Here is a 13,870-nt window from a genome sequence, read left to right on the forward strand (position 1 = left end):
AATAGCCAGACAAAAATAAATTCTTTCTGGTAATAAACTGCAGTCCGGATAACATTGTGTGTACCTGATTTTCTAAGGATTAACCATTTTGAGTAATATTAGGTAATTTGGATTGACTTCTAAAGAGACTACCCCCATCTATGCCATGAGTAGTTTTGAAGAAAGAGGAATATTTTTAAGCTGCTGCTTCTAATAATATTAAAAATGTTTCTGTCTACCTGGAGAACATAAAAGTAATTCAAACAAACCTGTTTGTTGCCCAGAGACTACCAGGAAAAGCTAGTAAGTTCAGGTTTAAGGCTTTCCCTCCATTTTGTAGGTATAGTCAAATACTATTCAAATAATATTCAAACTGCACATAGTTCACACATAAGAAAGGCAAGATTGATAGCACATAAAAATTCATATGCTTTAGGATGATGGACTGTTTCCTACTTGTTTCTTATCTGCTGATGTTTTCTTCCTTTAGTTGTTAATTGTCTTGTTTGGTTGATTGCTCCTACAAGCAAGCTTGTAAGCTCAGCTATTGTATTTTTTACTGTGCCTAGGAGGCAGATCTTAAATCTCATAAATCCTTTAGACTCTTGTTCTCTTTTGTAGTCTGTCTTTCCCTCTCCTAAAGCATCCCTCAGTATCTCCAGAACATCTTCTTGTCAAAGTGATGAGCATATCTAAATTTGTCTGGGATGTCTTTAGAGCTACTTGTGAACTAAATATCCGTAAACTCACAAATGTGTGCCAGAATTCTGCTAAACCCATAGTCTTGGCTCTTGCATGGCCAGAGGCTGGGAGACTAATAAACTCTAAAGTTTCACATTTTTGCACTGCCATTCACTTTTGAGATGCTCTGCCTGGAGATGAGGATTAAATCTTGGCTCTTAAAGTAACACTTAAGAATGTGACTTCGTTATCAAATGTGTATGATGAATTACTCTCTTCATTACAGTAAATTAAACTTCCACTGAAATTGTGCTATTTAACAAGCAAAGCATTTCAAGCTGGATTTTAACTCAACCTTTTTTTTAAACATGACAGCACAAAAATTATGTGAGACCTCCAAAGTGAGGTCACAAAGTTTAATACATGATGGCAGTTCATGAGTTTACATTTGAGAAAATCCACTATTATGCCATGCCATGCAAGACTGGCCTGTGAAGCCTGATGTCTAAATTGCATTTAGGCAATTACACAAGCTTTTCTCATTTTTGTTGTTCTGGTCCTTGTCCTTGTGTATTAGGGAATAATTGGTTCTTCATGTGTTAACTCATAATTGTAAAGAAGTAAGCATATGACTGAATTTGCAATTTCTGCATGGAGCGTAAAGTCATTTGAAGGCTACATTTAAGTGGAGTTTAGTGGCATAAGGCAATTTTTTTTTGCCCAAGAGGAAAGTGTTTAATAGGATCATGAGAGTGACATGAATCCCAGATGTGGCACAGTTTCATTACATTTGTCAGAGGAAGCAAACACGCAATTAGAATGTGATTATAGGTTATTTTAAAGGTTATGTCACTGGTTTTGAATCCACTGCATTGGAGAAGTTAGTCTATAGTATAACACTAGTGAGGAGATTAAGAGCAGTGACTACTTTAGATATGCTTTTATTTAACCCAAGATGATTTCACATCTTCCAGTGCTAACCTACAATCCATGTTTAGCTGAGTCTTACACACATACAGACATACATGTACACTCACATGTACGCAGATACGTATACATCAAAACATTTTCTGAAGCCATGAAAATATGCTCTAAGAATGATTGGTAACCAGGACACTTGAAAGTTTTAGAAAGCCCCAAATCTTTCACCTCAGCAATTTCCTTACATTATATGGGACTTACTTGGGAATAATGGTGTGGAGAGCTAAGTGCTTGTGGAATCTGAGAACAGAAATCAAAAATCAAAAGCATTTTTCCAGTGACAGATTTCTTGTTTTCTCACCATCAGGAAAGAACACCCTGCTGACAGCAACAAGGACTAGTATATCTGTTTCCTTAGCCATCCAGAGTAACTTGTGAAAGCTTTTTTAACATATGATTCAGTTATATATTTACGTAACTTGCATAGATTCCTTATGAAGTTAAACTTTTCTACAATCATTTATAATTTTTAGGGTTTTTTTAAATAATTTTTATAGTAAATCTTCTTAGAAGTTATCAGCCAATAAAACTATTAAAGGATTCTGTCAATTGTTGAGTGTAACTACAAATCTATTGCTTATCTTATAGAAAAATGGAAATAAATGTTCATTATGAGAAATAATTACATCTGAAGTGATGTTCATGTAATACAGTTACAATTGTGATGTGAATATTGCTGGGCTCAAAAAAGGTTCCTGTACACTATGAGCAGGCAAATGAAAAACAATTAACTTTTAGAATGTTTTGCATTGTGCAGCATGTGTTGCATTAGCATGCTAAATAACGGACATGTATAACCACTTTCTCTGTGCTTTGATTTAGGTCAGGTATCTGCCACTTTATGCAAAATGCAGCAAATGAAAGTACATTTTGGTTAGTCTTGTGCCACTCAAATTGAACAATTCAGTTGGTATGTCTGGAGTGAATTAGAGCTTTTTGAGATCATGAATCATGGAATATCATGGAATACATTGGCATCCTGTGTGTTTTGATTTGGTAGAAAACAGCTTGAGTGTTGGCTGCGTGCTCAAGGATTTTCTTATTTGACCATGATGAACCAGAAAGGACTTCAGCATACAGGCTGTCTCGAGAATTAGTGGGAACAGAGGCTCTTCTCCATACCTTGCCCTGAAAGATATTCAGACCTTCTCTTCTTCGATTATTAGTGGTCCGTAGGAGACTTGCTAACTTAGGGAATATCACAGGTAGCTAAAAGCAGATCTCAATGAAAAAATTTTTAAGAAAAGGAAAAGAAAGCTTAAAAGGTATGACTTGGGAACTGCCAATTCTCTTTCTGCTAATAATTACTTTGCTTTTTTATATGTAGCTTCACTGTAAGAGTCTGCGCAGATTTTGAAGGTCAAAGTATTTCAGATGAGATAGGTAAGTAATGTTTTATATTCCTATAATGTATTATGGCTCACTAAATTTCAGATACATTTTTCTCTTACACCTTAAAAGATGGTAGGAGTGAGATCTCCCTAAGGCAAGAAAATACAGTTAAAAAGATGTGTGTGTGTGTGTAGATATATACAGATATATATATATAAAAAGGACACAAAGCTTGTATTATTCACTTGAAGGATTTTTTTTTTTGTTCAGTTTAGGCCATTTTCCAAATAAAACCAAGAATGTACCCTGTTGGGAAATGTTCTGTTTTGAAAATAAAAAATAATTAAAAAAAAAAGAAGAGTCAGAAGTTCAGTAAAAGTATGATCTGTAAATGAAATTAGAAATCTTAAATTACATATACTCCATATTTTGGATTAAAAACTAGTGTGCTGCTAAACAGACAGACCCTTAAAGCATGAATTAGTTTTGCTTGGAAGACTGTTAGAGTAATTATCTATAATACATAATGAATTGTTCACTATTTTTTCTTTCCATATTTAATTAATAAAAATGTGATTTACTTGTATCCTTTAGTGCTGAAAGGTGAATTGCAATTAGATGCACTGAAACAGAAAGGAGCTGTTAAGAGGACCCTCTTCTTTGATTACCATCAGTCACATCATTACTTCTCTATTGCGATAGAAAGACAGAAACAGCTCCATTGCCAGGACTTTCTTGTTTATCTCAGAGTAAGTTGTTTAAAATATTTTGGACAGTTATCATAATTTGAATAGTATCAAGGATTTAAAGATAATAATAGAAAAAGGAGCCACTGAAAAAGGAAGAACAATTTCCATTGTTCTTAGATCCTAAAATTGCAGAAATGTGAGACAAGAAAGCCCTCATCTCGGTGTGCATAACATTCTTCTACCTGGGCAAAATTCTCTATGTAAATCTTTGGCTCATCTTTTGTCAATGTAAGTAGAAAAGAAAGACTCCTTTAAAAGAGTGTACAGTTTCTCTGTGTACAAATACATTAATTTCATGCTTTTCTGGAAATTCTGATTAAATACTGCATCTCCTGATACCAAAATGCAAGATTGCTCTCCCTGTAGTATTCACAGTGCAGTAGCACATTAAACATGTGAAAGGTCATGCCAATTCAGTTTCAACAGGTATTTTAAAGGAGTGTCTCCAGAAATACTGGCCTATAATTAATCTATTTTTTAAAATATTTTTAAGATATTTTAAAATGTTTATAGAAAAATTAAAACTGTGGAACTGAGGTTGTGAAGGAGAAAGTGTCATTAGTTACTCACTTGCAGCTGGAATTACCTCATGCAATTGAAGCAGATTCCAAGGCTGGTTCTAGAAATGCAGTGGGAGGTAAAACAAAGAAGTCTCAATCAGTATGTAAAGCAATATCTAGGCCGTAAAGGTGGTGGAGTGTTACCATTGCTAATCCATGTAAATTCTTGGTTTTGGAATAAACCAACAATATTACCTATTACCTCCACAAATCCACACATGCCCTACCTCCATTCTGAAAGGAAGGTGGGCAGTAGCTGATAGGAGTTGGTTCTGTGTGTCTTTTTTAAACAGCTTCATTTTAGGCTAATGCTTTGAAAAAATTCTGAGTCTACTCAGCTCAGCCAGCTTCTTCCAGATGTGGGCCTGTGGAGGCAATGTGTTCTGGGCATTCCAGTTACTGGTGAGTTACTTCGCTTTCCTGATGACATTGCCTACAGCCATAATTTGGCCAGCAGCTGTCTGAACCCTATCTTTACCTTCAATAAAGACTGAAGTCTGAATCTGTTGCCATACTGTCCTAATCTAAAATAATTATATTTAACCTTTGGTTTTTTATTATGTGATTGTTGCTTACAGGATGAAACAGAATATAGAGATAAACTATCTCCCATCAATATAAACCTGAATTATAGTTTGGATGAATCCAGTTTTGAAGATAGCTTGACTGTGAAGCCAATACTGAACTATTACCAGAAAAGCTCATTAACAGAACAGGTATGAATTTTGCGTGCCACATTTTCTGTATTATAAACATGAAAGCATTTACAAATACTCTGTGTGTCATCTTCCCTATAACAGAGTATCATGCCAAGAAATTACACAACAAGGATTTAATTAATTCAAAATGTAAATTGAATATAAATATAGAACCAGACAGGCCTTTAAAGCATTTCCAAAACTTTGTTGTGTTGATAATTTTAATTACATTCTGGAATATATAAGCCAACTTAGTGTGGGAAAGGGCCTGAAAAATGCTACTATTCTGCTAAGGGCGTAGTTGACAGTATAAATAGTATCCAACTACTCATGTGGAAAGGAGCTTACAGAAATGAGAAAGAGATCGATTCTCTAAGGCAGTGCTAATGATACTAAAGACATTTAGGTTAGTGATATTTATTGAAGTGATTTAGACTCTGAAGCATGTACTAACTGTATTGCAACTTTTTTTATTTTGCAACAATCCAGGCTTACATTCTGGTTGACTGTGGAGAGGACAACTTGTGCATTCCTGACTTGCAGCTTTCTGCTATGCCGTAAGTTATAGAAAATAAATGATGCTACATATAACAAAAACTGGACACTTATAACTGCCATAACAGAATGTGTAGAATACAGTTGTGTTGTTTGCTATAGCTACTCATTCTTACCTGATTTCCAGATTTTAATTTGCACATCCATTTCATCTAGAAAACCAAGAAATGGAGAAATAAATACACACTTGAAAATGTATCTTTGTCAGACACATTCATGATGTTTAATTGCTATCACAGAAAATATAGTTCTGCAAATGTTTGTTAGGAGTGATTCTAGTTCTCTTAATGCTGAGAAATAATACAAATTGTTGTTCAAAGAAGATTTTAAATTTGTTTATTTCAGTGTGCCAGTGACTTTGAACTTGGGACACAGTTCACCTGAATTCAGTGTACAGTGAAGTAAATGAATCTCAGAGTAATAGAATTTCAAAACACGGCAACAGTTCCTCCAGTGGAGGGAGAAATATGCCAAGTGGGGAACCTCTGATAGCTGACTGTGCCAATCAAAATCAGTACGTAGCTGTGGAAGGAAAGGGTGCAGTGCCATCGCAGGTCTTCTGTCATTGTTCATTTTACAATGGGCATGAGGGGAAATCTGGAATCCCACTACCCTTGTGCCCGCTGGAAAACACTGCTGATGGGACCCCTGTGCCAAGCAATTCCTCCACTAAATGCTTCTTTCTGGCTAGAAAGTAGTCAGGCTCTGAAATTTTGTATTAGTAACTTTCAAGTTCTGTGGTAAGCCACAGAACCTACCCCAGTGCTGGTATTCTTTCCCATGGGGTCATTTTTATGGAAAATATTTTATTCTGTGTTCACAGAATATTTTTCAGAACAGATGCTATGAGAGCAAAATGTCCTTCTGCTTTATTCATATGTAAATTGTAATTGTGCATGTTTTAACTCCTGACAAATAGTATGTCCTTTACAGGGATAAAGATCAGCTAATAATCGGAGAAGAAAACTTCATCATGCTCATAATAAATCCACGGAATGATGGGGAAGGAGCCTATGAAGCTGAACTACATATAAAGATTCCACCTGAAGCAGATTACACTGGGGTTGAACGCAACAACAAGGTAAATGAAAATCAAAATGTTAGTGATAAAAAAGCAGAACTGAGAGCAAGGTTCACCTATATAGCGTATACTGCCCAAAAGCAGCAAGTAAAGAGGTGCCTCTTAGGGAGAGAGATTCCATCAACTCTCAGCTGCCCTTGCTTACACAGTCCAGGCTAAAGATTAGCCATGTCACCAGAAGACGGGAAGAACAGGAGCATTCTGTTCAGAGCCAGCTGAAGTCCATCTCCTTGCTATTAACTTAGTTATAATACCACACAAATCCTGTCACGTTTGTCTTAGGGCTAGAGGTATTCACATCATTCAGATTTTGAAACAGTAAACCCTACCAGTAGTGGGGAGTGATAGTACAGAATTCTCTGAGTGCTTCCAACCTTGGATCCTGTGTTACCAGCTCTCAGTCAGAGTTAATGAGCCCTACTGAACCCCAGACAGTTGGACACTACTTTCTCATGGTCCCAGCACACCAGTGTTTTACCATTATTAAGGATATCCCAGTCTCTGATATCCTGAATAGCTGAACATTAACTGCAGTACATACTTGAACTCCTTTGTAGTCATTATCTTATCTTATGGACCAAAAAAGCAGTTCTAATGTAAAATGTGCCAGCGTTAACAGGACTAATGTTGACTGAAGTCCTGCTGAGCTGTACTGAACACGCAGTGTTTCCTTTTTGGGTCTGTTTGTTTGCTAAGAGCAAAGGCAAAACACTACCCTGCAAACAAGCAGAGTGTTCATGTATTCTCTGTTGGACAGCAAGTCTCAATCGCCTCATCTGCACATAAATCTCCCAAGCTGTGGCAACATGAGCTTGCTTTTTGCTGTCAGTGCCTGGAATGTTCAGAAGGGCCTCAAGGGTGAGGGTGGGAGAAAGCAAGTTAATTTCCTTACTAAAGGCAAATGTTTTTAAGGAAGTTGAAAATAACTTACCAGGTATTTCCTTATTCCCTTACTTTTCATACTTATGCCATACAAAGAGATATCATTATGTTCTTTCTGAGATGGAGCAAAACATTAGTCCTACTATCTATGTCATTCTTAGTGTCTTTTCTTTTGCATTTCAAGGACAGTTTTCACAAGGATGACATATGGTACTGAAAGCAATTTTAGTCTTCCTGTTGGTTTTAAACTGTAAATATTTTTTAAACTATGGTCTTCATGATATTAAGGTTCCATTGAATAAACTGAAAAATACACTTCTAAGTGCATTTGGAAAAGAAGTTGATATTGCAATTTCCTTTAAAAAGACAATGCTAAAATCTTCTGTTGTTTAACTGCTAGTGGAGGTTGGCTCTTCTTTGTGTTCAGTCGCTTTTCTGTACTGCCATATGTCATGTAAAACTGCTGTGAACATGACAAAGAACATATAATCTTTGTAATTGAAAAAGAAAATTTAGACTGCAAAAACAGATTTTTAAACTCAGACATTCTTTTATAACTTTCCTGTATTGTTTTCTCATTTAATTCATTCTGTCTAAATGTGCAAATTAAGTAATTTGACCACTTCAAACAAGAATTAGCAGGGTTTTTCTTTTTTTTACCTGAGTGATCAGAGGTTCGTGTGTTACCAGGATGGCCAAATTCTTAGGGTGTCATAGTATAAATGAGCATAAATTAAAGAGGGACTCAATTATGTCAACCTACAGGGCTTAAAAAAAACTATGGCAGTTTGAACCGCTTGACAAGAACACAAAAGAAATTATCACACTGGCATGCAGTAACCACTGAGGTATGTGGAAAAAAGGTCTCTTGGTCTGTGGGTACTTTGAGGCATGGACCATAGATCAATGTTTTCCTGTCAGTTTCAGTGGAGTTGGGATTTCACTTCTTAATTTGTGTTTGCACTGCACCCTGCCAATGGGGCATCCGTGACTGCTCCTGAAATGTGCTTCATTTAATACAGTCATTTGAGCAGACAGTTGGATTTTTGGAAGACCCTGTTGCAATCATGCTTTTAAAGCTCTGCATTTAAGGATTTCATTGACTTTTCAATGTATCAGTGTTTACAGTCCTCTGTGTAGCTGTTTTTCTCCAAACTGCAGAATTCCTTGTGTTAAGGCAGAGATAATATTCACCTCAGAGCCAGCAAAACAGGTAGACTGAGAGCAGAAAAAATGAAATGTAATGAGCTGAGTAAATAATGCAATACATTTCTGATGGAACTGAAAAATGTTTAGAACCAAATCATTCTATTATGCTGCCATCATTTCGAAGTAACTATACTCATAGAGGATATTAAACTGCCTCATTATTGGGTTACTCTGAATTTAGTCTACCTAACAGAGAAACAAATTTATCCCTTAAGTGCTTCCTGTCCAAACTGATTCTTTGGGAACAATTTATTGGCTTATTATACATCATTTGAATTACACTAAGAAAGTGTTAAAATCAACAACTTAACTGAAAATTCACTTCCCTTCTGCTTTATGGAACACAATGTTTGACCTGCCTCAGTTGACATCATTATCTTGTTATCTCCAGCCTGATTCTGTAGCATATTGTGCATACACCATGCAACCGTATGAAGGGAGTACTTTGCAGAGATGTACACAATCATAGGCAAGCAGAGAGCCAAGTGAATGCATCAATCTTAAAGTTTGAGGTCAAGGATGTGATTTTGAAGTTTCATTGATTCTTGCACATACTGATACTTCCTTCAGTCAAAAGCTGATTAATGAAATGCAGTGACTTACAAATGAAATCAAACGTGTTATTCATTAATTGTACTGTGGAAACACTTAAAAGGTCCAGAGACCAGGTAAATGAGTAAATTACCACAGCTATACTAGTTACTGGAAACCCACTGGCTTGTAGGAACGGTCCATATGCATTAGGTGTGGAGTTACTGGGATTAGCTGCAATGAAAAAATTATAACCACGTGTATTACCTCACATTTCCATGGCCAGCAATAAATCCAGAGACAGTATATACATGCTGTATGGTATATTCTTACACTACAATAGCACGATTGTGTGTTTGAACCCCAAGCCATTCCTTGAATACTGTGCGCTAATCCTTTCCCAGTGAAAGAGTTCCTCATATTGAACCACTCAATCCTGCTTTAGTAGCAATGGCTGGAACCCAAATTCTCATGGAATAATTAGAAGAAGTAGACCAGGCCCTAAAAGGTATTTGTTCCACACCAAATACATGATGTATTTTTGGCATAACTGTTTCTGCTCAGGCTAGAAACTGCAGATCACAACCAGATTTATATTGCAGTGAATAAGCGCTGAGCCATAATCCTCGTGCCTTTCTGAACTAAAGCATGACACTCTCTTAAAATAGATAAAGGACCTGAAACCTTCTTGTCTTACCTGAAAATTCTTGCAATAAGTACATGGTAGCTGACTAGATGAGATATGATTTGAACCTTGTGAGGACAAATACTAGTTCTTCATACCTCGGCTAGATGAGAAGCTAGATTCTGACACCTCCTACCTAATCCATTCACTTTTCCTCAGAAAATAAAATTGAAAGGTGTTGATCAAGGAAAGAGAGAAAATGTCTTTACTCTGCAGCCTGTTGTGCTTAACTATTCTGGCATCAATTAGTAATTCATCACTAAGACCACCAGGAAGAGTTTCAAGTTCATAGGCTGCCTGGATTACTTAAAGCATCCAATCATTTTCCAGTTAAAATGCACCCTGGGAGCACATGTGTTAATTGTTGGGGTTTTGCTTCTGCCAAAAAAGACCATGTGTTGCTATAAAAATATAAATTGCTACCAGTGGCAGGTAGAAGGGTTTTGTGGCAAAACCTTCCATCTGGCTGAGTTACGTATGAACTCACCAATACTGACAATGTTAGGTGTATAAGTCTCTGCTCTTGCTTCCTGCCTGGTTTTAATTTTCCTGTTTTGTACTTAACTGCCTCAAGAAGGTGATCAGTGAAAAAAAAAAAAAAAGGCAACAAATCTCAGTACTGAAGAAATTCTGCTACAGTTGATCCTTTGTCACATCTTTATGCTGCACAAATTACCTTTTGTGATGCTGGTCATATACATTCTGTGCCATTAATCATTTTTAGCCTAACAGCATAACCTCTAAGAGTATAACCTCTAAATTGTTAAAAACCTGCTCACAAATCTCTATTTGCTCAGACTTTGAGGGACAAATCTATGTGACAAGGACTGATTTGCTCTCTGTGCTGGTCTATGATACAGCATTAATAAAAAAGTGCCAAATATCAAATATAGATGAATTTTTATTTTCTAATATTTAGATCTCAATTTCAACATGCCCCACCAAACAAAATCAAAACTAGAAACCTACACATCAAGCTAAAATGAACAGTTTTCCAGGCAAGCTTGGTTTCAGCTGCAGTAACGCCCTCTCTTCTCCTATGTGTTGCTTCCCACCTCTAATTAACCAACTGGAAAAAGTGTAAAAATCCCTCTCTCCCAACCCTAGAGAGTCTTGGAAAGGCTGCTAGTTCATGGACATGCTGTGTAACAAACTTTATCTCCTCCTAGCTAATTGTAAAAGTGTCAATTTACAATGAGGTGTGCACTGAGGGCATGCTTCACATGGGCTCCTTTTAGGACATGCCCTATCTTTTCTTTTAATCTCAGGAAATGGTAAGGTCAGCATGTCCATGCTGACTTTTACAGATAAGAATGAACCAATAGTCAGTGGTCTGTAGATTTCTCAGGTCTTTTTATATAAAGAGCATGACCTTGCACATATTGTTTAATCTGTAAGAATCACAAATGAGAGGAAAGGTAGTGAGAGCCTTAGAACAACTAGCTGCATCCTGCTTTTACAAACCTGGTTTACTTCTGCACAGATGTGGAAGTATTTTCTTTTATTGAGTATTCTGAAGAGGAAAACAGAAAATTAAACAAACCTTTTGTTGCTTTGTCTTACTCTGTATCTCCTAACTTGCACTATTGTATGGCTGTTTCTCCTTTTACACAGTCTGTTTTGTCACAGATGGTAACAACTAGTGATAAAGACTAAAGGGTTAAAAAAAAGGATTCATTTTACATTCAGGGCTTTAGAGATAAATTATATGAGTGTATCCTCAAAGTTATTGAACAAAACTGCCTGAGAAGTGTTAGGTACAAACTGGACTTTGAATGAATAGTTGCTGGAAAAACAGTTAAATTTTACTTATTGCTGTAAACAATGAATACTTTAATTTCTGAAAATCTACAATCTCCTTTGTTGCTAAATTCTAAACACAGTTAACAGTTTATGTTTTTACAGAAGTATTTAATATTATAAGTACCACATGTTGGAAAATAAAATTCTAGACTTGGTCCATAATAAAGTTCTGCCGATGCCAGAAATACTCTATAGAGACTTCTCGCGAAGGATGGTACAACTATTGCAATTAATGTGAGGCCTAATCTTCTCACCCAGTTTTGCCGAGTCTTTTTTTCTCTGTTGAGTCATCAGGGCTATAACAGTGATTCACAACAACAAAGCAGTGTGTTAAAACTAGAAATAGAGTGATCTCATCATGGCTTTTAAGATACTGGGAAACTTTCCCGTTTGTTTTTCTCTGGCATCAGTTTTCCCCCATTGTCTGACAATAACCAACTAAATGTTTTGATAGTGCACTGAGCAGGTGTCTGAAATCAAAAGACATGTCACAGTCAAAAAGGCATCACTTTCCCAACCGGATACATTTCACTGTGATCTCTGACCTCCATATTGGTGTCGTTTTGTTATAGGCACTGCGTGTATTGAGCTGTGATTACAAGATGGAAAATGAAACTAGAATGGTGGTTTGCGATCTTGGGAACCCCATGGTGGCTGGCGCAAACGTAAGGGAAAACCAGATGCATTTACTGATTTTTACCTAATTGAATTTTAGAGGGGAGCAAATGGAAAACTACTCCATTAGCAGAATGTGTCCCAGTAAGCAGCACGTAAAGCAAGTTATTTACTTGGGCAGGAAATTGTCACTGTAATAAAAAGAACTGTGCTTCCAAAAAACTAACGATTTGGTGTTCTGAAAGATTAGTGATATTAAAAGCCTGTGTTTCATTTCACTTACTGTAAAGAAAATGAGTGGCTCAATCTAAGTCAGAGAAATTGCACTAGTATAATGAGGAGAGAATCCCAGTCTATAATGTGATCTGTTTATTTCTCCCTTCTGGTATTCTTTCTACTTAATATATGTATAGTAAATGACAGCTTCTTTAGGCTGATGATTATCTTGAGTGTGCGAGAGTTGTCTTATCAGTTTATATCATTATTTATGTATCTGAAAATGTGGTTGGAATCAAGTTTTCCTTCAAGTTATTAATGTCATTCTAAACATTTTCCTAAGACATCTACTCATAAATCCTGCTACACATCAGATGGAGCATTGGTAGCCTTGTTTTTAGACAAAAGTGGAATTCAATAATAACTGACAGTGGGCAGCAGGTAAGGATTAAACATAGGTTTGGAGATGAAAAAAGTGCTACCCATTCCACAACTGCCATCACTTCTATTTCATGATAAAACAGGGCAATCCTAGAAGTGTTGAATCCATTAATGTTGCACCATGGATCCCCTTCCAGAGGAATTCAAGTGTTGCTCAGAAATTTATAAATGTTATGAATATTTAACTAAAAACAGATAATCCAACTTTTACACCTAGATAAAAAGCTGTCCTAATAAAATTGAAGCAGTCAACATGAACATACATGAAGAATAAACAAGAGCTTTTAATTGAGAACTACCACGGTTTGCATTTCATATTGGACCTGGGGCTTTGCAAAGAAACCAAAGCAAATCTTAGTATTTCCAAAAATCCCTATTAGTTAAGGTTTGTCCTATGTAAGATCAATATTTCACTCTTCAGCCTCTCTATAAAGGAGTGTTTTCCTGGCCTCTTGTGATCTTGAAGCATTTCCTGCCTGACCCTCAATAGTAAGAACAAATTGAGTCATAGAATAGGAGACTGGGACTAGAATAAACTTGTTTGGATCATAGGGTTAGCTTCAGGTCAGTCATGGAGCTTTTGAAAATGAATGTGAGACCAGGTGTCTCATACAGTCATCTGTTCTCATGGTCACGAGCAGTCCCAGAGAGACTCTTTGGGATTACAAGAAGCTGGAAACCATTGAAAAATGAACTCCAAGTGATGGACCTACTGGGAGCAGGAACCTGCCCGGTGAGGATCGTTCTCTGTTGAACTACTGTGAACTAGAAGTCTGAAGCTGGTACTATAAATATTTTCTAGGAAGATCATGGAGAAGAGAGCAAAAAGGTTTTGTAGATTTTGTTTTATTCTACTAAATGAAACTCCTAAA

The 13,870-nt window shown here is 36.4% G+C and overlaps 1 protein-coding gene across 1 annotated transcript in view; it reads left to right on the top strand.

The window, feature by feature from the left end:
* ITGA8 (integrin, alpha 8) overlaps positions 1-13,870 on the top strand; it is a 108,823-nt gene that overhangs the window by 48,288 nt on the left and 46,665 nt on the right. The window contains exons 15-20 of the mRNA XM_010023105.1: positions 2,969-3,024; positions 3,568-3,722; positions 4,861-4,998; positions 5,470-5,537; positions 6,469-6,616; positions 12,299-12,391. Coding sequence (XP_010021407.1) covers positions 2,969-3,024; positions 3,568-3,722; positions 4,861-4,998; positions 5,470-5,537; positions 6,469-6,616; positions 12,299-12,391 — 658 coding nt within the window. The remainder of the gene's footprint in view (positions 1-2,968; positions 3,025-3,567; positions 3,723-4,860; positions 4,999-5,469; positions 5,538-6,468; positions 6,617-12,298; positions 12,392-13,870) is intronic.

Source organism: Nestor notabilis, unplaced genomic scaffold (assembly GCF_000696875.1).
Source record: "Nestor notabilis isolate BGI_N333 unplaced genomic scaffold, ASM69687v1 scaffold4841, whole genome shotgun sequence".
Taxonomy (NCBI): Eukaryota; Metazoa; Chordata; class Aves; order Psittaciformes; family Psittacidae; genus Nestor; species Nestor notabilis.